Below are 26598 nucleotides of genomic sequence, written 5' to 3'. Positions count from 1 at the left end.
GGCTCTCATTCACTGGAAGAATGTCGTGTGATTTGACCAGATAAAACTCTGGCTAGCCGCTGGAGTCCCCCAGCTTTGAAAACCCAGATGTTGGTGCCTCTCTCTGTGGTAACTATATAATTCTTTGGTTAGACAGATAGAGGCCTGTCTGTTGATCTCTGTGTATTTTTGCTCTGTTTATATAACATATGCTTGTAACTTCTGTTTGTATTCTCTCTGACATTCAGGATGCTGGCTTTTCCCCCTGAAGTAAGTGAATGACATATGCATGTTTAATTAAAGTGACATTGTTAATCCTTTAAAGTTGCTTTCCTTAAACAAGTAGATCAAAGGACCTGTGCTGGCAGCCCTTCTGTGCGCTCTTGTTGTTGGTCTTTCACCCCCAAAACAACTACTAGCAACATTGTTGTTACAAGCAGCTCTTTTAGTGGTGGCAAAAAATCGGAAATTGAGGGGATGTCCACCAATTGGATTATGATGGTATACTATTGTGCTCTGAGAAATGATAAGGAGGATGCTGTCAGAAAATCACGGAAAGATATACATGAACTGATGCAAAGTGAAGTGAGCAGAACAAGGAGAACATTGTACACAGTAACAGCCATATTGTATGATGATCTAATCTAAATAACTTACCTATTCTCAGCAATATGAGGATCTAAGACGATTCTGTAGAATTTATGATGAAAGGTGCTGTTCATCTCCAGAGAAAGAACTCATAAAGCCTGAATATATATCAAAAATTCTTTTTCTTTACTTTCTTTATTTTTCTAAATTTTTGGCTTTGTTTTCTTTCATAAAATGACTTGCATGAAAATGTGTTTTGTATGACTACATATGTATAACCAATCTCACATTGCTTGCCTTCTCAATGGGAGAGGCAGGGGAAGAAAGGAGAGAATCTGGAAGTCATAATTTGTGGGGAAAAGAATGTTAGAATTGTTTTTACATTTAATTTGGAAAAAATAAAATAACAAATAAGATTTTTAAAAAAGACTTCCTCGTGCTGAGGTGGGCTCTCTACTATGCCAAGCTAACTCTCTGGAGATTCAAAGACAAAAAATATGTAATTGGGAAATGCTTAACAAATTAAATAAAACTATACCACAACATTAAAAAAGAGAGAGAACGAAGGACAAGATTCGGGGTCCTGGGCTATTGCCATCAGGGCTCTGAGGTGGTAAAAGTGGTTTGACTCATCTGGTACATGCTGGCTTCTATCTTACACTCAGGATAACTTGCTGTCTCAGTTAGAGTTATTTCTCTGCCTCATATGTGAAAATAATGGAATTATTGAGGGATAAGAAATGAGGGTTATGAGCAGTTCATTTAAAAATGTGGGAAGAAATATGGGTTAATAAAGAATAAGTAGGACCTAAAAATAATATTGATGATGATGATAACAGTATACAGCAGAACCTTATATGATTTTAATAAGAAAGTTTTCTCCCAGAGACAAGACTTGCATAATTGTTGCACCTGTTTTTTTTTTTCAGTCCAAAAATTGGTTTACAACCTTTCCTTTGCATAATAGTTGCATGGAATAATTCTGTTCATCACGTTGCTTAAAAAGTATACAGAGCAGCAATGTATTCACCAGTGGCATGTAGATACGTATTTATCTCTCACACTTTGTGAACCATGAGCCTAGAATTTTCAGTGCATATGCATCACCAGTATTCATTTTTAATGTATATTTACAAGTACTCCTAATCTTGCGCCAAAGACAGTTTAGTAATAAATGATTTGTAAATAATACCAGCACAATTTTTTTTTAAAAAAAGCTTCACATAATGGTCGCACCCTACTTTTTTGCAAAACGCCTTGGCATAAAATCTGCAAAAATTGTGCAGTGAAATACAGTAAAAGGTATCAATAAAAATTAGAAGGAAACACCAACAACCAAAAAAAACAATAAAAACCTGAAGATGAAGAGATACAATTCCTATGAAGAAAAGGTGTAGTCATCTGAAAAGACCAAGGTGGCTGCACACAGCTCATCAACTAACTTGAATTTTATGATGATATGGACAGAAAACTAAATTAACATATGATAAATACTAGCTATGAGTCTATGACATTATGACAGACTAGAAAGCTAGGTGAAACCTATGGTGATATTTGATGCTTATGATTATTAGCATTCATATAATAGCACTTTAAGGTTTGCAAAACACTTTACAAATATCCTCACCACAACACCGAGATGTAGGTGCTATTATCTTCAATGAGGTATAAAAAGGTTAAGGAACTTGCCCAGTGACACACAACTACTGAATGTGAGAGGTAGAATTTGAACTCAGGTCTTCATCACTCCAGGTCTAACACCCTAACCACTGTGCCAACTACTTACTCCTCACATTATTTAAAGACTTATAGGTCAGCTTAAAATATTCAACTTAACAAATAATATAAATATGGCTACCCAACCATATCTGTGGAAAACTGGAAGGTATTACTGGTGATATTGATAATAGTTTGCCAGCTCAATGTGTATCTATAATTTGATATGGAAGTCAGAATAACAACTAAAATAGTAGGTTGCCTATTGTCTAAGATTAAGAAGGTAAAAGATCTGCTGTCCTCTGTTCTGTTAAACTGTCTTCTGCTATATTATATTCAGTTCTGGGTGGCACATTTAAGGAAAGACATTGATAAGCTAGAGAAAAAGTAGAAAAATACAACCATGGTGATGAAACGCCTCAAGACCTGTCCATACGAAGGAACTATAAATTTTGAGCTTGGAGCAAAAGTGTTTGGGGATGGGGGTGAGGGATGGGGAGTACATAAGAGTTACCTTAAAGCATGGGAAGGTTTCCCCTGAAGATCAATTTCCCCCTCACTGATTGATCAATAATAACTGAAATTTATCTATTTTTTGAGGTTCACAAAAGGAACCTATATCATCTCTTTGGGCCTCATGATAATATTATGAGGTATTGTCTGGAGGTATGAGTATACCCATTTTATAGACTGGGTAACTGTGGCTTTCAGAGATGGAGGGACTTGTGCATCATTGCACAGCCAATAAATATTAATTCAGGTTAGAGCTTGCTGACTCTAGATCTGCCTTTCTATGCATTATTTCACATATGCTCTTGAGGTCAAACTCCAGTTGATTCCTTGTGGACCATGCTATAACTTCATACAGTTCGTATGTGTGTGTGTGTGTGTGTGTGTGTGTGTGTGTGTGTAACATAGTTAGAGATGATTCAGGTGAAATGACGTCTGGAATTCTGAATGACAGATTATTTCTTTCCACTGAGTTGATTAATTCATTTTAATTACATAAACTAAATTAAGTAGTTTTAATGTCATGTAGACTGAACTACAAAGAGTAAGTGGGGGGGGTGGAGCCAAGATGGTGGCTGGAAAGCAGGGACTTGCCTAGTGATCTTCCCCAGGACCCAGCAAACACCAATAAAAATGGCTCTGAACAAATTCTGGAACTGCAGAACCCAAGAAATAGCAAAGGGAAGCAGGGCTCCAGCCCAGGACAGCCTGGATGGTCACTGGGTAAGGTCTATCATGCAGAGAGCTCGGAATGGGGCAGAGCAGAGCCCAGCATGGGCTGCATCTGGACCAACCAAACCAGGTCCCAGGCAGAACAGGCCATAATGCACTGAATAAGTGAGCTGCGGCAGTTACTAGACTTCTCAACCCACAAGCACCAAAGACAACAGAGAAAGTCAGTGGGAAAAGCTGCTGGGACAGAGTGAAAGGCAGTGGGGATGGTGCAGCTACAGAACTTCAGTGGCAGTTGCTTCTAGCCCCAGACCCACCTGGTAGGAGGAATTAAGTGGCAGATCAGAGTGGGAGTGCAGAGCCAGCTTAAGATCTGAGTCAGGTCCGGGTTGTCGGTTCTTGGGGGAGGAGTAGCGCTGGTGTGGCAGAGCTTGCTGTATAGAAATAGCTCTGAAAACAACAGTGCAGTCCTTCAAGCTTGGAACAAAGTACTCTCTACTCTACAAGCAGTCATAACCAGACGAAAAAGTTGAAGAATCAAGTAGTTGGCTGGTAAAATGGCCCGGCAGCGAAAATGGACCCAGATTCCTACTCAGACTTCGGAATCTTTTTTGGTGACAAAGAAGACCAAAACATACAGCCAGAAGAAGTCAACAAAGACAAAGAGCCTACATCAAAAGCCTCCAAGAAAAACATGAACTGGTCTCAGGCCATGGAAGAGCTCAAAAAGGATTTGGAAAAGCAAGTAAGAGAAGTAGAGGAAAAATTGGGAAGAGAAATGAGAATGATGCTAGAAAACCATGAAAAACAAGTCAATGACTTGCTAAAGGAGAACCAAAAAATACTGAAGAAAACAACAACTTAAAAAAATACAGTAACTCAAATGGCAAAAGAGCTCCAAAAAGCCAATGAGGAGAAGAATGCCTTGAAAGGCAGAATTAGCCAAATGGAAAAGGAGGTCCAAAAGACCACTGAAGAAAATACCACTTTAAAAATTAGATTGGAGCAAATGGAAGCTAGTGATTTGATGAGAAATCAAGATATTATAAAACAGAACCAAAAGAATGAAAAAGTGGAAGACAATGTGAAATATCTCATTGGAAAAACCACTGACCTGGAAAATAGATCCAGGAGAGATAATTTAAAAATTATTGGACTACTTGAATGCCATGATGAAAAAAAGAGCCTAGATATCATCTTTCAAGAAAGCATCAAGGAGAACTGCCCTGATATTCTAGAGCCAGAGGGTAAAATAGAAATTGCAAGAATCCACTGATTGCCTCCTGAAAAAGATCCCAAAATTAAAACTCCTAGGAATATTGTTGTGAAATTCCAGAGCTCCCAGATCAAGGAGAAAATACTGCAAGCAGCCAGAAAGAAACAATTTGAGTATTGTGGAAACACAATCAGAATAACACAAGATCTAGCAGTTTCTACATTAAGAGATTGAAGGGCTTGGAATACAATATTCCGGAGGTCAGTGGAGCTAGGATTAAAACCAAAAATCACCTACCCAGCAAAATTGAGTATCATGCTCCAAGGCAAAATATGGATTTTCAATAAAATAGAGGACTTTCAAGATTTCTCAGTGAAAAGAACAGAGCTGAATAGAAAATCTGACTTTCAAACACAAGAATCAAAAGAAGCATGAAAAGGTAAACAAGAAAGAGAAATCATAAGGGACTTACTAAAGTTGAACTATTTTGTTTACACTCCTACATGGAAAGATGATGTGTATAATTCATGGGACGTCATTATTAGGGTAGCTGGAGGAAATGTATGTTTGTGTTTGTGTGTGTGTGTGTGTGTGTGTGTGCGCGTGTGTACATGTAGACAGAGGGCACAGGGTGAGTTGAAGATAAAGGGATGATATCTAAAAAAATGAAATCAAATTAAGGGATGAGGAGGAATATATTGAGAGAGGGAGAAAGGGAGAGTAATATGGGGTATATTATCTTGCATAAAAGTGGCAAGAAAAAGCAGTTCTGTTGGGAGGGGAGAGGGGGCAGGTGAGGGGGAATGAATGAATCTTGCTCTCATCGGATTTGACCTGTGGAGTGAATAACATACATATGCAATTGGGTATCTTACCCCACAGGAAAGAAAGAGGAAGAAGACAAAAAATGGGGAATGATAGAAGGGAGGCCAGATAGGGGGAGGAGGTAACCAAAAGAAAACACTTTTGAAAAGGGACAGGGTCAAGGGAGAAATTTGAATAAAGGGTGATAGGTTAGGAAGGAGCAAAATATAGTTAGTCTTTCACAACATGAATATTGTGGAAGTGTTTTGCATAATGATACACATGTGGCCTATGTTGAATTGCTCGCCTTCTTAGGGATGGTGGGCAGGGAAGGAAGAGGGGAGAGAATTTGGAACTCAACGTTTTAAAAGCAGATATTAAAAAAAAAAGTTTTTGCATGCAACTAGGAAATAAGATGTACAGGCAATGGGGCATAAACATCTATCTTGCCCAACATGAAAGTAAGGGAAAAGTGGATGGTGAGGAGTGGGGTGACAGATGGGAGGGTTGACTGGGAAATGGGGAAATCAAAAGATATGCCATGTTGGAGTGGGGGGAGGGTAGAAATGGAGAGAAAATTTGTAATTCAAACTCTTGTAAAAATGCTGAAAAATAAAATATTAAATAAATAAATAACGAAAAAAAGAGTAAGTCTGTCTCTGCTTGCAAAATGAGATAATAGGGGAATCAGGATAAGAGTAATATTCTTCTGAATATTAGAGTAAATAGACATAGCTCAAGAAATTGGCCCATGTGTTTGAGCATCACTTCTTAGGTTCTTGTCTGAGCCCCAAAACTGGGGAGTTAGAATAACCTCAATCATGTCAATTCTAGCTGCTTATCTAATGGAATTGTGCCAGATCAGTATTTATTGCTGGAATTCTTGCTATGTAATCATGGCATCACAAAGGCCCAAGTATTCCAATATTTTCAGATCCTGTGGAATAGTACAGAACTGATTTGATCAGTGGCCAAAAATGTTCTGTCCAATTGAAATTCAACAGGCGTTTATCCTCTCTTCCCTTGTGACCTTCATAACTGGATTACTCATTTTTTCCCTTGGGAAGCTAGTGAGGATTATCTCAACAAAATGTCCTTGCTTCAAGGTAAGTGAGGATTTAGAAAAACTTATTTATTTGGGCACCCCAGCTGGGGGGAAGTACAGGGAGGTTTGGCATTGGCTTATGTTGAGAAAAAGATTTAATCTTCTTGTGTGTTCAGTTGGATCACAGTGCCTCTGACATGATCCCTCAACAATGTGACTGACCAAAGAAAAGTTCTATTGCTCCTCCTGAGTACCTAGCTACTCCTACACCTCCAGAAAAGCTATGTTGTTCTTTTCTTGTGGGGGAGGGATGGCATGAAGGAGGATGTTTTCAAAAGTAGAAATAGTTATACTTTTTTAGTGTCTATGCCATAGATATCCTTTTATTAAGGGGATTTTTTTCTGTGAAGTTTGGATCAGTCAAAGGGCTGCACATGAGGACCTTGAGGGCCATGCGTGGTCTCAAGGCCACAGGTTTCCCACCCCTAGAACAGCAAGGGAAGGATATTAGAGGTTGTGGGAGGCCTTAAACCAGTTCGTATGATCTTATTATACCACCCTCTCTTCCATTCCTATTGATGACATTAACTGACTTCCAGGTATCGCTTATATCTTTCTCAAATGCTTCAGCATTTAATTCATAATTTTCTTCCTATACACAACTTATCATCACTCCTGGGAAACTTGATATTAAGGGTGGGGATCCTTCTGGAAGTCTACTTTCATAGTTCTTAAACCTCCTTAGCTCTTGTGACCTCCACCTCAAGTCTACTATACCCACACATCAGCATGGCATTAACTTAGATCTATCTTACCACTAGCCTAAATTGCACTCTTTAAGCAAAACTTCCTCTCTTTCTACTTCTCATACTTTCTTATTCACATTAAAGTCACTGCTCGGATGGCAGCCAGAAAGCAGGGACTTGTGTGAGCTCCCTGCCAGGTCCCTCCAAAAACCTATAAAAAATGGCTCTGAACAAATTCTAGAACTGCAGAACCCACAAAATTGCAGAGGGAGGCAGGGCTCCAGCCCAGGAGAACCTGGATGGTTGCTGGATGAGGTCTATCGCGCACAGAGCTGGGAGCAGAGGGGAGCGGAGCCAAGCGGAGCCCAGCATGGGCAACAGCAGAACCAACCAGACAAGGAGTCACATGGAACAGGCCCTAGCACGTGGATCAGTGAGCTGTGGCAGTAACCAGACTTCTCAACCCACAAACACCAAAGACAACAGAGAAGGTTAGTGGGAAAAGCTGCTGGAGACAGAGTGGAAGGAGTTTGAGGTTCAGCCACAGCCACGGAGGCAGCAGGGGTGGTGCAGCTACAGAAATACAGCTGCAGTTGCTTTTGGCCCCAGGCCCACCTGGTGGGAGGAATTAAGTGGTGGGTCAGAGCAGGAGTGCAAAGCCTGCTTAAGATCTCAGTCAGGTCCTGCTTGTCAGTTCTTGGGGAAGGAGGAGTGCTGGTGTGGCAGAGCTGGCTGTATAGAAATAGCTCTGAAAACAACAGTACATCCCCTCAAGTTTGGAACAAAGTGCTCTTTACTCTACAAGCAGTCATACCCTGACGAAAAACTCAAGGGTCAAGTAAGTTGGCTGGGAACATAGCCAGGCAGCGAAAACGCATCCAGATTCAGTCTCAGACTTTGGAATCTTTCTTTGGTAACAAAGAAGACCAAAACATACAGCCAGAAGAAGTCAACAAAGTCAACATCAAAAGCCTCCAAGAAAAACATGAACTGGTCTCAGGCCATAGAAGAGCTCAAAAAGGATTTGGAAAAGCAAGTAAAAGAAGTAGAGGAAAAATTGCGAAGAGAAATGAGAAAGATGCAAGAAAACCATGAAAGACAAGTCAATGATTTGCTAAAGGACACCCAAAAAATACTGAAAAATATACTGAAGAAAACAACAATTTAAAAAATAAACTAACTCAAATGGCAAAAGAGTTCCAAAAAGCCAATGAGGAGAAGAATGCCTTAAAAGGCAGAATTAGCCAAATGAAAAAGGAGGTCCAAAAAGACCACTGAAGAAAATACTACCTTGAAAATTATATTGGAGCAAGTGGAAGCTAGTGACTTGATGAGAAATCAAGATATTATAAAACAGAACCAAAGGAAAGAAAAAGTGGAAGACAATGTGAAATATCTCATTGGAAAAACCACTGACCTGGAAAATAGACTCCAGAGAGATAATTTAAAAATTGTTGGACTACCTGAAAGCCATGATCAAAAAAAGAGCCTAGATATCATCTTTCAAGAAAGTATCAAGGAGAACTGCCCTGATAATCTAGAGCCAGAGGGTAAAATAGAAATTGAAAGATTCACAGATCGCCTCCTGAAAAAGATCCCAAAAAGAAAACTCCTAGGAATATTGTGAAATTCCAGAGCTCCCAGATCAAGGAAAAAATACTGCAAGCAGCCAGAAAGAAACAATTTGGGTATTGTGGAAACCCAATCAGAATAACCCAAGATCTAGCTGCTTCTACTATAAGTGATCGAAGGACTTGGAATATGACATTCCGGAGGTCAATGGAGCTAGGATTAAAACCAAGAATCACCTACCCAGCAAAACTGAGTATCATGCTCCAAGGCAAAATATGTATTTTCAATAAAATAGAGGACTTTCAAGCTTTCTCAGTGAAAAGACCAGAGCTAAATAGAAAATTTGACTTTCAAACACAAGAATCAAGAGAAGCATGAAAAGGTAAACAAGAAAGAGAAATCCCAAGGGACTTACTAAAATTGAACTGTTTTGTTTACATTCCTACTTGGAAAGATGATGTATATGATTCATGAGACCTCAGTATTAGGGTAGCTGAAGGGAATATGCATATATATATATATGTATATATATGTGTATGTATGTATGTATACATATGTGTGTATGTTTATATATGTTCGTGTATGTATGTATATATATATGTGTGTGTGTGTATATAGATAGATAGATAGATAGATAGATAGATAGATAGATAGATAGATAGATATAGACAGAGGGCACAGGGTGAGTTGAATATGAAGGGATAATATCTAAAAAATTAAAATCATATTAAGGGATGAGAGAGGAATATACTGAGAGAGGGAGAAAGGGAGAGATAGAATGGGGTAAATTATCTTGCATAAAAGTGGCAAGAAAAAGCAGTTTTGTAGGAAGGGAAGAGGGGGCAGGTGAGGGGGAATGAGTGAATCTTGCTCTCATCAGATTTGACCTGAGGAGGGAATACCATACACACTCAATTGGGTATCTTACCCCACAGGAAAAAAGGAGGAAGAAGATAAAAAGAGGGGATGACAGAAGGGGGGGCAGATGGGGGAGGAGGTAATCAAAAGAAAACACTTTTGCAAAGGGACAGGGTCAAGGGAGAAAATTAAATAAAGGGGGATAGGTTAGGAAGGAGCAACATATAGTTAGTCTTTCGCAACATAAAAATCATGGAAGGGTTTTACATAATGACACACATGTGGACTATGCTGAATTGCTTGCCTTCTTAGGGATGGTGGGTGGGGAGGTAAGCGGGGAGAGAATTTGAAACTCAAAGTTTTAAAAACAGATGTCCAAAAACAAAGAAAAAATGTTTTTGTGTGCAACTAGGAAATAAGATACGCAGACAATGGGGCATAGAAATTTATCTTGCCCTACATGAAAGGAAGGAAAAAGGGGATGGAAGGGGAGTGGGCTGACAGAAGGGAGGGCTGACTGGGGAATGGGGCAACCAGAATATACGCCATCTTGGAGTGGATGGGAGGGTAGAAATGGGGAGAAAATTTGTAATTCAAACTCTTGTTAAAATCAATGCTGAAAATTAAATATATTAAATAAATTAAATTTAAAAAAATAGAAAAAAAGTCTCTCCTCATCATGACCCTCTAGATAGTTCTTTTGATTTCCCCATTCTCCTTCTCACAGGCTTCATTTAACTATGGTCAAACTATGTATTATAAGCTATTTCCCTTATGCAATTCTGTGGCACTACCATTTCCTTTTTCTTCTCATACATCTCTGACTGTTATCTTACCACTTCTTCTAAATCCTTTAATTTTGGTATTCTCCAAGATTTTGTCTTTGACCCACTTTTCCTCTCTTTTAGAAATCTTATCTACTTTAATTGTTTTATATATCATTTCAATAATAAGCTCCATTCTCTTCTCATGTTTTTGTCCCACATTACAAATTGCTTATTAGATATTTTGAACTGAGTGTCCCAGAGACATCTCTATCTTAACATGACTTAAATTGAATGTACTATCTTTCTTCCAAAACTCTCACTGTTTCCATTTATCAGTCTCCTGTTTCCATTGAAGGTATAACTATCAGTCTAATTAGTATCACAGGATTTTTTTAAATTTAATTTATTTAATATATTTAGTTTTCAGCATTGATTTTCACAAGAGTTTGAATGACAAATTTTCTCCCCATTTCTACCCTCCCCCCAACTCCAAGATGGCATATATTCTGTTTGCCCTGTTCCCCAGTCAACCCTCCCTTCTGTCACCCCACTCCCCTGCCATCCCTTCTTCCCTTCCTTTCTTGTAGGGCAAAGTAAATTTCTACGCCCCATTCCCTGTGTATCTTATGTTCAAGTTGCTTGCAAAATTTTTTTTTTGTTTTTGAATATCTGTTTTTAAAAACTTTGAGTTCCAAATTCTCTCCCCTGTTCCCTTCCCACCCACTGTCCCTAACAAGTCAAGCAATTCAACATAGGACACATGTGTATCATTATGTATAACCCTTCCACTATACTCATGTTGTGAAAGACTAAATATATTTTGCTCCTTCCTAACCTATGCCCCGTTATCCAGTTTTCTCCCTTGTCCCTGTCCCTTTTCGAAAGTGCTTGTTTTTGATTACCTCCTCCTCCATCTGCCCTCCCTTCTATTATCCCCCCTTTTTTATCTTCTTCCTCCTTCTTTCCTGTGGGGCAAGATACCCAATTGAGTGTGTATGGTATTCCCTCTTCAGGCCAAATCCGAGCAGAGCAAGATTCACTTGTTCCCCCTCACCTGTCTTCTCTTCTCTTCCTACAGAACTGATTTTTCTTGCCACTTTTATGCAAGATAATTTACCCCATTCGATCTCTCCCTTTCTCCCCCTTTCAATATATTCCTCTCTCATTCCTTAATTTGGTTTTATTTCTTTTAGATATAATCCCTTCATCTTCAACTCACCCTGTGCCCTCTCTCTCTCTCTCTCTCTCTCTCTCTCTATATATATATATATATATATATATATATATATATATATATACACACACACATATATATACATATATACACATACATATATACATACATACACACACATATATAATATATATATATATATATATATATACATATATGCATATTCCCTTCAGCTACCCTAATACTGAGGTCTCATGAATCATACACATCATCTTTCCATGTAGGAATGTAAACAAAACAGTTCAACTTTATTAAGTCCCTTGCAATTTCTTTTTCTTGTTCTTTTTCTTGATTACCTTTTCATGCTTCTCTTGATTCTTGTGTTTGAAAGTCAAATTCTCTATTCAGCTCTGGTCTTTTCACTAAGAAAGCTTGAAAGTCCTCTATTTTGTTGAAAATCCATATTTTGCCTTGGAGCATGATACTCAGTTTTGCTGGGTAGGTGATTCTTGGTTTTAATCCTAGCTCCACTGACCTCCAGAATATCATATTCCAAGCCCCTCGATCTCTTAATGTAGAAGCTTGTAGATCTTGGATTATTCTGATTGGGTTTCCACAATACTCAAATTGTTTCTTTCTGGCTGCTTGCAGTATTTTCTCCTTGATCTTGGAGCTCTGGAATTTGGCAACAATATTCCTAGGAGATTTCTCTTTGGGATCTATTTGAGGAGGTGAACGGTGGATTCTTTCAATTTCTATTTTGCCCTGTGGCTTTATAATATCAGGGCAGTTCTCCTTGATAATTTCTTGAAAGATGATATCTAGGCTCTTTTTTTGATCATGGCTTTCAGGTAGTCCAATAATTTTTAAATTCTCTCTCCTGGATCTATTTTCCAGATCAGTGGTTTTTCCAATGAGATATTTCACATTGTCTTACACTTTTTCATTCTTTTGGTTCTGTTTTATAATATCTTGATTTCTCATCAAGTCACTAGCTTCCACTTGCTCCAATATAATTTTTAAAGTAGTATTTTCTTCAGTGGTCTTTTTGGACCTCCTTTTCCATTTGGGTAATTCTGCCTTTCAAGGCATTCTTCTCCTCATTGGCTTTTTGGAGCTCTTTTGCCATTTGAGTTACTCTATTTTTTAAGTTGTTGTTTTCTTCAGTATTTTTTTCAGTATTTTTTTGGGTCTCCTTTAGCAAGTCATTGACTTGTTTTTCATGGTTTTCTCACATCCTTCTAGTTTCTCTTCCCAATTTTTCCTCTACTTCTCTTACTTGCTTTTCCAAATCCTTTTTGAGCTCTTCTATGGCCTGAGACCAGTTCATGTTTTTCTTGGAGGCTTTTGTTATAGGCTCTTTGACTTTGTTGACTTCTTCTGGCTGTATGTTTTGGTCTTCTTTGTCACCAAAGAAAGATTCCAAAGTCTGGGACTGAATCTGGGTGCATTTTCGCTGCGTGGCCATGTTCCCAGCCAACTTACTTGACCCTTGAAATTTCATTGGGGTATGACTGCTTGTAGAGTAAAGAGTACTATGTTCCAAGCCTGGGGGGGGATGCACTGTTGATTTCAGAGCTATTACAGCCAGCTCTGCCACACCAGCACTCCTCCTTCCCCAAGAACCCCCAACCTGGACTGGACTAAGATCTTCATCAGGCTCTGCACTCCTGCTCTGCTCCTCCACTTAATTCTTCCCACCAGGTGGGCCTGGGTCCATTAGTAACTGCAGCTGTATTTCTGTAACTGCCCCACCTCTGCTGCCTTCCCAAGGTGGTGACTGAACCCCAAACTCTATCACCCTGTCCCCAGCAGCTTTTCCCACTAACCTTCTCTGTTGTCTTTGGTGTTTGTGGGTTGAGAAGTCCGGTAACTGCTGCAGCTCACTGATTCAGGGTGCTAGGGCACGTTCTGCCTGGCTCCTGGTCTGGTTGGTCCATGCCACCCATGCTGGGCTCTGCTCCGCTCCCAGCTCCATGAAGGATAGACCTTACCCAGAGACCATCCAGGCTCTCCTGGGCTAGAGCCCTGCTTCTGTCTGCTATTTTGTGCGTTCTGCAGTTCTCTGTTGTCTTTGGTGTTTGTAGGTTGAGAAGTCTGGCAATTGCCACAGCTCACTGATTCAGGGTGCTAGGGCCCGCTCTTCCCGGCTCCTGGTCTGGTTGGTCTGCGCGGCCCACACGCAAAAGACCTCATGCAGCGACCATTCGGTCTGTCCTGGGCTGGAGCCCTGCTTCCTTCTGCTATTTGGTGGGTTCTGCAGTTCTTGAATTGGTTCAGAGCCATTTTTTATAGGTTTTTGGAGGGACTTGGCGGGGAGCTCATGCTAGTCCCTGCTTTCCAGCCGCCATCTTCTCTCACACGTTTTTAAACTTAGCATTATCCTAGAATCTTTGTTCTCCCTCACCTCACATAACCAATTAATTGCCATATGTTGCCATTTCAGTCGCCACAAAATTTCTTTTCTCTCTTTTTTCTTTTTCTTAAATCATTATTTATTTATTTAATATTTTTAGTTTTCAGCATTAATTTTCACAAGAGTTTCAATTACAAATTTTCTCATTCCATCTCTCTACTCATGTAGCTATCACTTTGGTCCAGGCCCTAATTGTCTCTCACTTTGATTAATGCAACAGTCCTTTAGTGGATCCCCCTTCTTTAAGCTTCTCCCCATTCCACTCATCAACTGCTGACAATGGGACTTCCTTAAGCAGATTTCTAACCATGCCACTCCTCTGTTCTATTAACTTTACGAGCTTCTTATGCCTTTTAAGATAAATATAAACACACTTGCTTAGTTTTTAAAGTAATTTCCTATCTTTCCCCTAACCTATCTTCCCAGTCTCAATGAACATGAGCACATATACACACATATTTACATGTATATATGTGTGTGTATATATGCACATACATATACATATACATTCATGTGTATATATGTATACATATATGTGTCTATGTTTATATGTGTATATGTATTTGCATATGTCTGTGTGTGTAGTGCCAGTTTTACATCTGATGGACAGATAATAAATCTAAACTTTTGAGAATGTATTAAACACTAAGTATATGCTACTTGGAAGACAATATCCTAGGCACCAGAGATACAAAGACAAAATGAAAAGCAGTCCATATCTTTAGGGACACACACATACATAAACACATTTAAACACAAATACTCCTCCACACACACCCCTACATAATGCATAGACATATCTATGTATAGATATATATGATACAGAGATACAGAAAGATACAGATTAGATAGAAAGATAAAGATATGGATAGAGGGATAGAGACAGGCAGAGATTTGTTGATTGGTTAGTTAGTTGTTGTCCTTCATTCTTAAGAGGACCAAAATGACATTACTATATTAGGATCAAGATATGCCCGACTATGGCTGATCAGAGCAATAGAAACTTGGAAGGCTCTGCCACAGATCAGGAACAAATAGTCATATGAACATTTAGAGTGGAAATGTCCCTAAATTTGTGCATCTCACATTTAGTTTGAGCTACTGCAATTCTGTTTTCCTCATAGAGCACCTTCTTTGATGCAGGCACTCCATGCTGATGGCTCTGTGCCAGTGACTCCCATGTCTCATAATTGATTCCAAAGTTCCTCTCAAGGTCTCAAGGTATGAAAAGAGATCTTGAGACTATCCTTGTATTGCTTCTTCTAACTTCCATGTGAGTGCTTACATTGTGTGTTCTTCATAGAATTGTCTTTTAAGAAAACCTATATTTGGCATTCAAACAATGTTGCCAGCCCATCAGAGTTATGCTCTCTGCAATAGAGTTTGAATGTTCAACAGTTCAGCTCAAGAAAGGACCTCAATGTCCAGTACCTTATCTTGAGAAGTGATCTTCAGAATCTTCCTAAGACAATTCAAATGGAAGCAATTCAGTTTCTGGGCATGGTGCTGGTATATTGTCCAGGTTTCACAGGCATACAATAATGAAGTCAGCATAATCACTCTGTAGACCTTTAGTCTGGTTGGCAGTCAAATATCCCTCCTCTCCCACACTTTCCTTTGAAGGCTTCCAAAATACTGAAGTAGCTCGGGCAATGCATCCATCAACATCATCTAGGTTTCCATTCCTAGCAAGTACACTGCCAAGATATTTATCCATAGCATTCAAAACTCCTCCATTTGCTATAATTGATGGTTCCATGAATAGATGATGTGTTGCTGGCTGGTGGAGACTCTGTGTTTTATTGGTGTTAATTGTTAGGCCAAAATTAGCACAAGCAGAAGAGGATAGATCCATACTTTGTAGTATCTCAGTCTCAAAGAGGCTAACAAAAAGTCACACACAGAAAGGGCTAAGGAATGGTGGATATGGTGTTTGCTGCCCAACAACTCCAGAAGAAATGCCAGGAGCAGAACAGAAGTCTGTACATGAAACTCATTGATCTGACCAAGTACTTTGATACTGTCAGTCATGAAGGCATGTGGAAAATCATGGTAAAATTTGGTTGCCTGGAGAAGTTCATCATTATTGTATATGAGTGTCCTGAACATGTGCTTGCATGGATTCTGGATAATGGACAATGCTCTTGTGCTTTCCCAGTCACCAATGGATTGAAGAACTTATGTATAAATGTATGTATGGTACATACATGTGTATATGGGTGTGTATACATATATACATATACATACATATATGGGGGGCAGTTAGGTTGCACAGTGGATAGAGTGCTGGGCCAGAGCCAGAGGACTTGAGTGCAAATATGACCTCACACACTTACTAATTGGGTGACCCTGGGCAAGTTATTTAACTCGGTTGCCTCAGTTCCTCATCTACAAAATGAGCTGAAGAAGGAAATGGGAAACTACTCCAGTATCTTTGTCATGAAAACCCCAAATGGGTTCACGAAGAGTTGGATGCAACTGATACTCCATCACATACAGATATCTACCTATGTGTATATACATACACAATATATGCTCGCACGTATACAAACACATAAAATATATAATTATATATTATAATATATCATATATTATACAATATTATATATATATACATAAATATATAAAATTTCAAATAGTTTCAAACATTAGATTAGGAGTTCCCAGAACTAATCATTGTGATCCATTTACTTCACCCTGCATACAGTACAATAAGGAATAGTGGATAGAGAGCTGAACTCTAAGTCAGGAAGATGGAGGGTCAATTTCTTCCTCTAACACAGCATAACTTTTTGATATCAAATAAATCATTTAATCTGTCTGAGCCTCAGTTACCTTATATGCAAAATCAGGATAATAATCAAATCTGCTTCACAATTTTGTTATGAGGATCAAATGAACTAATGCCTTACATAATACTTGGAAAATGTTGAAGCACTATATAAAAGTTTATTACGGTTAACATTTTTATTGTGATATTTATTATTGTTATCATTACTATAAGAGACTATATTGGATATTGGTCATTATGTGTATCCATTAATTGAAAGATTAATAAAATAGGTACAAGCAGCAATGAAGAGGAAAATTCTAGGACATAGAACAAGCAAAGACAAATAGGCATGAGTATTTTATATCATAAGAAGAGTAAGGAAGGCAGTTAGATTTGGAGAACAATACAGAGGAAGATTTGTAAATATGGTTGGGAGGGGCAGGGGCAATGTGGTGTAATGGAGAGAAAGTAGGCCTGGGAGCCAAGAAAAGCTTTTTTTTTTTCCTATCCTGTCTTTGACCCATATTAGCTGAGTAACCTTGGGTAGTTTATTTAACTTCTCAGTATCCCAGAGAAAACTCTCTCTCAAGAGTATCAGTTGCAGAAAATATGATTAGCATTAGAAGGATTTTCCTCTCTAGAAAAATAAGGGAGGGAGGAAAGGAAGGAAGGAGGGAAAGAAAGGAACGAAAGGAGGGAGGGGAGGAAGGCAGGAAGGCAGGAAAGAAGGAAGAACAGGGGGAGAGCGCTGGAGGTCAGAAAGTTGGGCCCGATGTATTAACATTATCAAGGTCATTGAAAGCCAGGGGGGAGGGTTTAAATTTTTTTTGTCAGTATGTAGTCATTGCAGGGTTTTTTTTTTAGCAAAGATTTGACATGTTAGGAACTTTCACTGGGTAGCAGGCCTTTTGATGGAGAAATGACTAAGGCAGGAAGACAGCCTGGAGGGCAGTCAAGTAATCCAGGAGTAAAATGGCACCTTGTTCTTAAGTGGTTGTGGTAAGATTGGTGGTGAATGGATGAACCTGAGAAACAGTATAAAAATATTAATTGGATTTAGCAATCATATGAATACTAGTTGATATTTATATGACCATATAAAGTTTTATGATTTCAAAGCACTTCTACACATATTATTATCTCATTTAACTTAATGAGAATTTTGACTGTTCCAAGTGGAGTTCCACATTTGGTACAATGCTTCACTTGGAGCCTGAGGGTTCAGATAAACAATTACTTTTTCTTTTTTTTTAATGTTCTATTACATTTTTATTTATTTTCTTTAATATTTTTTTTAAATTTAAATTTATTTATTTAACATATTTGGTTTTCAGCATTGATTTTCACAACAGTTTGAATTACAAATTTTCTCCCCATTTCTACCCTCCCCCCCACTCCCAGATGGCTTGTATTCTGGTTGCCTTGTTCCCCAGTCAGCCTTCCGCTCTATCACCCCTCCTCCCCTCTCATCCCCTTTTCCCTTCCCTTCTTGTAGGGCAAGATAAATTTCTACACCCCATTGCCTGTGTATCTTATTTTTTAGTTGCATGCAAAAACTATTTTTGTTTTTGAACATCTGATTTTAAAACTTTGAGTTCCAAATTCTCTCCCCTCTTCCCTTCCCACCCACCCCCCTAAGAAGTTGAGCAATTCAACCTAGGCCACACATGTATCTTTATGTATAACCCTTCCACAATACTCATGTTGTGAAAGGCTAACTACATTTTGCTCCTTCCCAACCCATCCCGCTTTATTGAATTTTCTCCCTTAACCCTGTCCCCTTTCCAAAGTGTTTGTTTTGATTACCTCCACCCCCATTTGCCCTCCCTTCCATTATCCCCCCCCCTTTTATTTTTTTTTATCTTCCTGCCTCTTCTTTCCTGTGGGGTAAGATACCCAACTGAGTATGTATGGTATTCCCCCTCAGGCCAAATCTGATGAGAGCAAGGTTCACTCATTCCCCCCTCACCTGCCCTCTCCCCTCCTCCCACAGAACTGCTTCCTCCTGCCACCTTTATGCAAGATAATCCACCCCATTCTATCTCTCCCTATCTCTCTCTCTCACTATGTTGCTCTCTCATCCCTTAATTTCATTTTATTTCTTTTAGATATCTTCCCTTCATCTTCAACTCACCATGTATCTGCTCTCTCTCTTTTACATATATATATATATATATATATATATATACACACACATATAAACACACATATATATAAAAAACACATATACATATACACATACATACACATACATACATATACACATAGATATATACATACATACACATTCACTTATATATATATATATACATAAACATATATATATATATATATGCATATTCCCTTCAACTACCCTAATACTGAGGTCTCATGAATCATACACATCATCTTTCCATGTAGGAATGTAAACAAAACAGTTCAACTTTAGTAAGTCCCTTGCAATTTCCATTTCTTGATTACCTTTTCATGGTTCTCTTGATTCTTGTGTTTGAAAGTCAAATTTTCTATTCAGTTCTGGTCTTTTCACTGAGAAACCTTGAAAGTCCTCTATTTTATTGAAAATCCATATTTTGCCTTGGAACATGATACTCAGTTTTGCTGGGTAGGTGATTCTAGGTTTTAATCCTAGCTCCATTGACCTCCGGAATATCGCATTCCAAGCCCTTCGATCTCTTAATGTAGAAGCTGCCAGATCTTGGGTTATTCTGATTGGATTTCCACAATACTCAAATTGTTTCTTTCTGGCTGCTTGCAGTATTTTCTGCTTGATCTGGGAGCTCTGGAATTTGGCGACAATATTCCTAGGAGATTTCTTTTTGGGATCTATTTGAGGAGGTGATCGATGGATTCTTTCAATTTCTATTTTCCCCTGTGGCTCTAGAATATCAGGGCAGTTCTCCTTGATAATTTCTTGAAAGATGGTATCTAGGCTCTTTTTTTGATCATGGCTTTCAGGTAGTCCAATAATTTTTAAATTATCTCTCCTGGATCTATTTTCCAGGTCAGTGGTTTTTCCAAGGAGATATTTTACATTGTCTTCCATTTTTTCATTCCTTTGGTTCTGTTTTATAATATCCTGATTTCTCATAAAGTCACTAGCTTCCACTTGCTCCAATCTAATTTTAAAAGTAGTATTTTCTTCAGTGGTCTTTTGGACCTCCTTTTCCATTTGGCTAATTCTGCCTTTCAAGGCATTCTTCTCCTCATTGGCTTTTAGGAGCTCTTTTGCCATTTGAGTTAGTCTGTTTTTTAAGGTGTTGTTTTCTTCAGTGTATTTTTCAGTATTTTTTTGGGTCTCCTTTAGCAAGTCATTGACTTGTTTTTCATGGTTTTCTCGCATCCTTCTCATTTCTCTTCCCAATTTTTCTCTACTTCTCTAACTTGCTTTTCCAAATCCTTTTTGAGTTCTTCTATGGCCTGGGGCCAGTTCATGTTTTTCTTGGAGGCTTTGGTTGTAGGCTCTATGACTTCGTTGTCTTCTTTAGGCTGTATGTTTTGGTCTTGTTTGTCACCAAAGAAAGAATTCAAAGTCTGAGACTGAATCTGGGCGCGTTTTCGCTGCCTGGCCAGATTCCCAACCAACTAACTAGACCCTTGAGTTTTTCAGTGGGGTATGACTACTTGTAGACTAACGAGTTCTATGTTCTACGTTTGGGGGAGAGGTGCCAGCTGTGTCAGAGCCGCACTCCTCCTTCCCCAAGAACCCCCAGTCTAGACTGGGCTTAGATCTTCGGCAGGCTGTGCACCCCTGCTCTGATCCGCCACTTAATTCCTCCCACCAGGTGGGCCTGGGGCCGGAAGTAACAACAGCCGTAGCTGCCCCACCTCCACTGCCCCCGGGGCTGGAAGCAGAACCGGGAACTCCTTCCACTCCCGCAGCTTTTCCCACTAACCTTCTCTGCAGTCTTTGGTATTTGTGGGTCGAGGGATCTGGTAACTGCCGCAGCTCACATATTCAGGGCGCTAGGGCCCCCTCCGCCCGGCTTCTGGTCTGGATGGTCCACACCGCTCAGGCTGGGCTCTGCTCCACTCCGTTCCCAGCTCCCAGCTCCCAGCTCCGTGTGGAATAGACCTCACCCAGAGACCATCCAGGCTGTTCTGGGCTGGAGCCCTGCTTCCCTCTGCTGTTCTGTGGGTTCTGCCGTTCCAGAATTAGTTCAGAGCCATTTTTTATAGGTTTTTGGAGGGACTCGGGTACTGAGCTCACTCTAGTCCCTGCTTACCAGCCGCCATCTTGGCTCCACCCCCAACAATTACTTTTTCAATAAGCTTTCAATAAAACTTACTCAGTGATACCCTGGTGAAATCAACACACAAAGAGTTAAAAGCAGCTTTCAGGGAAGCAAAAGCAACCTTTAAGGAGGTTCAATAAGTTTTGGAAACACTCCTTTTTCAGTCTAGAGAGAGTTCATTACATGTTTCTCTCCCAAAATGTCCACTATGCCCCATGTTTCTATCACAGCATCCAGGCCCACTATAAGAGGAATCATTAAAGACTCCCAAGGTTTTAAAATTGGTAGAATAGTAGTACAAGTAATAGAAATAAAGAGACTGAAACAATTATGTGGCCTTTAGGTCTGGACAATGATGCAGAGTTCAATGTTAGTTAATAGATTTTTATTTAGTCACATTGACATCTCAAATTCTAAAGATTTCATCTAAATAGAAATTTTCTATAAGTTTTTAGAGATATAGGGCTAGAGCTTGGGTGGCAAGTTAGCCCTGGAGATGTAGTTTGGAAATCTTCAAGGTATTTTGCTGTTCAGTTGTTTCCAGTTGTGTCAGACTCTTCGTGACCCCATTTGTGGTTTTCTTGAGGTCCTGTTGTGGTTATCCATTTTCTTCTTCAGCTCATTTTACATATGAGGAAACTGAGACCAAAAGAGTTAAGTGACTTGCCCAGGGTCACACAGCTAACTAATAAGTGTCTGAGACCAAATTTGAACTCAGGAAGATGAGTGTTCCTGACTCCAGGCCAGGTTCCCTATCCAACTGCTTTCAGGGTATAGGTGATAACTATAACCATATAAGACAATAATTTCCCCAGAAGAAGAATTGAGAAAGACAGTAGTGGAAAAAGGACTAAGTGCAGAGGAAAACACATATTTTGGGATTGCAGCAAATAACTAGTCAATAAGCAACTACTACATTTTAGGCACTATGTGGAGTGCTAAGGATACAAAGAAAGGTAAAAGAGATGCTCTGGTCTCAAGGCACTTGTAGTCTGCTGGGGGAGAAAATGTGGAAACTACTAAATACCAACAAGGTGTATTAGAGAAATTCCATAGAGGAAAGGCACTAGCATTAAGCAGTATTGGGAAAGGCTTTTTGAAGAGGTAGGATTTTAGGTGAGATATGAAGGAAGTCAGGGAAGCCAGAGGCAATGAATGATAAAGAGGACAAGGAGGGAGAAAGTTCCAGGTATAGGAGGGGTAGAGACAGAAAATGAAAATGCTTGGTGTTGGGATATTGAATAGATAATAGGAGAAACAGCAAGAAGGCCCTGGTCGCAGAGGAATTCAGGGGAGGGGATAGGAAGCACAGAGCAATTAGGGGAGGGAGGGATTATGAACTAAGTTTGAGGAGTTATGGTACAAGAATATTGAAAAGGTGAAAGGGAGTCAGGTTACCAAACAGAAGAATCTTTATTTGATTTTGGAAGAAATAGGGAACCACTATAACTGATTAAATGGGAAAGTACCATGGCTAAACTTGCACTTTACAAATATCATTTTGAGGACTAAATGGAGATGTACTGGAATAAAGAGATAGTTGAGGCAGGGAGAACAATTTTGAAAAAAATACAAAGAAGAAAACCTGCTAGTGACTATGAAAAGAATACAGTTTCAAGAAAGAGGGACAGGGATATTCAAAAATGTTAAATGCTTAGTATTCTGAAAGTAGAAGGGTAGTCAACACTTGAGATAAAAAATGGAGAAGAAATAGGGAGGTTAATCGAACACAACTTAGGAGGCAGAAGTAGATGAGGGCAAGAGTAAATAAAGATGTCATTGAGAGAAGAGAGAAATATCTTTTTTTGTCACAGACTGGTAGGAAAGATGACAAGATAAGTATAAAGACAGAAATAAGTTAAAGTAAAGATGAAAGCATAGGAATACAGCCAACCTTAATCTTTTAAATAAAGCAGAGTCTTCCAGGGAGAATGCAGTTAGGAACAAAGATGGTTAAGAGTAAAATTGAACCAAAGACAAAGGAGACAGAAAAAAAACCAAAGAACAAAAAAACAAAAACAGAACAGCTAGTGGCTGTTAAAATTTCTTGGCTCAAATGAGTTATGCCCCAGGAAGCTGAAAGAACTCATAGATATAATTGCTGAAGTGCTACCACTGATCTTTGAAGGACTATAAAAAATGAGCCAAGTGCCAGAAATCGGGAAATATAGTCCCCATTTAAAAATATTAACCCCAGCTTTAAAAGGTTAACAGTTATATTCACCAAACTATAACCCAATGAGTTTGACATAAATCTCAGGAATACTTTTAGAGTAATTTATTGAATGGCCACTTTCTTAATGCATAGAAAGGAAATGGCAATCAGTGGGAGCCATTTTGAGTTTTCTAAGAAAGAAGGCAATATGTGTCTGTGCAGAGCTAGACATTGGGTGGGACAAAGGAAGCTGTTTCCCACAGTGACAAATTTAGGAGGTGCTGACAGAATTTTCAGTAGTTTATCAGTATAGAAACAGGAAACTTAGTACCTAGCCATCAAAAATACTTGGTTAAAATTGTTGTGTTTGTCCTTTGTTTTTGAAGAGGACGATAGCGTCAGGGAAATTATGACATGACTTGCAGTTGAATTTTATTTGAGTGAGGAAAGGCTGTGCAAAGTCACCAGCTTCACTTTCTCCTCCAGAGCCATCTGGATCCAGTAACCAGATATACATCAGAATGACTGGAGACGACCCAGGATGCAATGGAACACCCTGGCCCTTTTAGGCTAAGGCCTTTTTGTTACTCACTTAGAGTGAGGTAATGGACATTCAGTGAATAGGCCTCTTTAAGAAGTGAGTCAAGGGATGGCCTCTTTAATTAGGAAAAAAAAGAAAAATATCAAGCTGGGAGGGGAAGACCTTCCCGATTGCTTGAGCAGGGATCTATTGTCATCCAAAGTATGAGCTTCAGAGTGCACTGGGAAGGAAAGAAGGCAAGAAGGAAGGAAGGAAAGAAGGGAGGAAGGAATCTAGCCAGTAAACCCCAAGTTAAGTGGGCAGCTTATGGCCATCAAAATTTACCTTCCTTTGGAGAGGAGAAGGAGACTGAAACTGAGAGGGAGGGCAAGATGAGTTACCCAACTAGCTGGGTCCCCATTCAGGCAGGTATGTCTCCTCACAGGTTGTGTTTGCCCTTGTTTACAAAGAGGACCATGGCATCAGAGAAATGATGACATGACTTGCAGTTGACTTTGATTTGAGTCAAGGACGGCTGTGCAAGGTTGCCAGCCTCACTTTCTCTCTCCTTTCTCTTCTCTCCTTCCTTCCTTCCACAAAACCTTAAACTCAGTTCACTCTGAAGCTTATACATTGGACCACAATAGGTTTCTGCCCAATCTCCACTTCATGGCTATATTTTGGGCCCTCCTGGCTTAGAGTGAATGTCAACGGTTAACTGTTTCTCTTTGGAACAGCAACCCTGAGGGTCTTCCCCTTCTAGCTTGATATTTTTTTCCTTTTTTTCTAATTAAAGGGGCCATCCCTTGACTCACTTCTTAAAGAGGCCCATTCACTGAATGGGTATTACCTCACTCTAAGTGAGTAGATGAAAAGGTCTGAGCCTAAAAGAGTCAGGGCCTCCCATTATATGCTGGGTCATCTCCAGTCATCCTGATGAATATCTGGTCACTGGATCCAGATGACTCTGGAGGAGAAAGTGAAGCTGGTGACCTCGCACAGCCCTTCCTCACTTGGTTAAAATAGGAAGCTTCTAGATGGCAGCCTTGGTTAAGCTCTTCTCCCACCCACAGCAGTAGCCTTATTTCAGCATCCACAGGTCTTAAAATCACATCTGACTAACCTCATTCAAGTCTTTTAACCAGGGTACTTGAAAGGTAGAACAAAAGAATGTTGTAGACAGAATCTTCCTCATCTAACAATTCATAGAATACTGTTTGGTACTGAGTACCACATTTAATTAGGTATATTAACATTTAAAGGAGGATGAACAGGATAATGAGGATATTCAAATCCAGGAGGAAAATATTTGGCCTGGAGAATTGGGGATGTTTAATCTAGATACAGGAAGACACATAGAGAGCATGGTTACTATAGTCAGCTGACTGAAGAGTTACCATGCGAAATAGAGATTAAATTTACTGTGCTCTAGAGACAAGACCTAGAAGCACAATGGGTGGAAGTTTCAGAGAAGTAGATTTTGCCCTTGTTGAAAAAGATGAATTTGAAATGATGATTCACAGTGAAGTGGACAGTTAGAGAAAAGACTTTAGAATGAAGAAGACCTGTCTTCAGGTTCCATGGTTGACAGTTAGTGGTTTTGTGAGTCCTGGCAAGTTACTTTCCTCTCAGTGCCCTCCCCTTCCCCTTCCTCACTCTCTCCTAGCCCATCTCCATTCCATCTCCCTTCACCAGGCAACTCTCTAAAACTATGTTCCAAAATTGATGCAACCAGAACTGGAAAAAGTCACCAAACTGTGCTGCCAGAATCAACTGCAAATCTGTGAACTAATCTCAACTGGGCCCTCACTAGAGCAGTTCTACTTTTCATTTGTTGATTTTTTTAATCTCACTTACCACAGCAGCTTTTCTAAACCTCTTCTCTCCTCAGGCCTACTTCACTCCCAAAAATGCCAAAGTGATTTTCCTGAAGCATATGTGTGACATATCAAATAAAAATATTATTTTATTATATATATTAAATGTTGTACTCTATTAAACTCCAGTGATTCCGAATTATCTCTAGGATCACATAAAAACACATTTAAAAAAATAAAAAAACCCTTTGAAACCTGACCCCTACCTATCTTTTTAGCCTTCTTACATATTAATCCCCTCTAGCCACACTGCCTTCTTGCTATTATGAAGAAAACCTCATTTTCCCCTTCCATTTCTTTTACTTGCTGTATCACAGACCTGAAATGATCTTTCTCACCTCCTTCTCCTGCCTTCCTTGGCTTCCTTTAAGTCTCAGCTCAAATGTCACATTTTGTAGGAGGCCTTTCCCAATCTTCCCAGCTATTTGGCTCTGCCTTTCTAAGATTACTTTTATTTTTTCTGTATGTATCTGTCTATGTACATATCATCACCCATGCCCCTCATACAAAAATATATCTTTTAAAGAAGTTCCTAACAATTAGAACATTTGTACAGTGGAATAGGATATAACGAGGATGCCTTGGGAGGTCTTCAGGTGAAAGAAGGGAAGGAGAAGAGAATAAGCATTTATTAAGTACCTACTATATGCCAGGCAGGGGCCATCTCCAGTTGTACTGATCTCTACTTTGCCACTGGATCCAGATGGCTTCGGAGGAGATAGTGAGGCTGGTGACTTTGCATAGCATTCTCTCACTTAAATTCAATTCACTAGCAAGTGGTGGCATCACTTTCTTGATGTTATAGTTCTCTTCAAGAATGAAGAACAAACAATATCAACTATGTGCCAGGCATTGTGTTAAGCACTTTATAAATATTATCTCATTTAACCCTGACAACAACCTTAGGAGGTAGGTATCATTATCTCCATTTTACAGTTGAGGAAACTTAAGTTCCTTCCCCAGGGTCATGTAACTCAT

General features: G+C 39.3%; 1 protein-coding gene across 1 annotated transcript in view; it reads left to right on the top strand.

Annotated features, from left to right (window-relative positions):
• Window positions 1-6329: 6329 nt before the first annotated feature.
• KCNU1 (potassium calcium-activated channel subfamily U member 1) overlaps window positions 6330-26598 on the top strand; it is a gene marked incomplete at its 5' end in the record, with an annotated part of 434479 nt that continues 414210 nt past the window's right edge. The window contains 4 exon segments of the mRNA XM_036750000.1: window positions 6330-6398; window positions 6400-6577; window positions 20078-20092; window positions 20804-20813. Of these exon segments, the coding sequence (XP_036605895.1) occupies window positions 6330-6398; window positions 6400-6577; window positions 20078-20092; window positions 20804-20813 (272 nt within the window).

This window comes from Trichosurus vulpecula, chromosome 3, assembly GCF_011100635.1.
Source record: "Trichosurus vulpecula isolate mTriVul1 chromosome 3, mTriVul1.pri, whole genome shotgun sequence".
Lineage (NCBI taxonomy): Eukaryota > Metazoa > Chordata > Mammalia > Diprotodontia > Phalangeridae > Trichosurus > Trichosurus vulpecula.
This window is presented reverse-complemented; position numbering and strand designations above follow the sequence as displayed.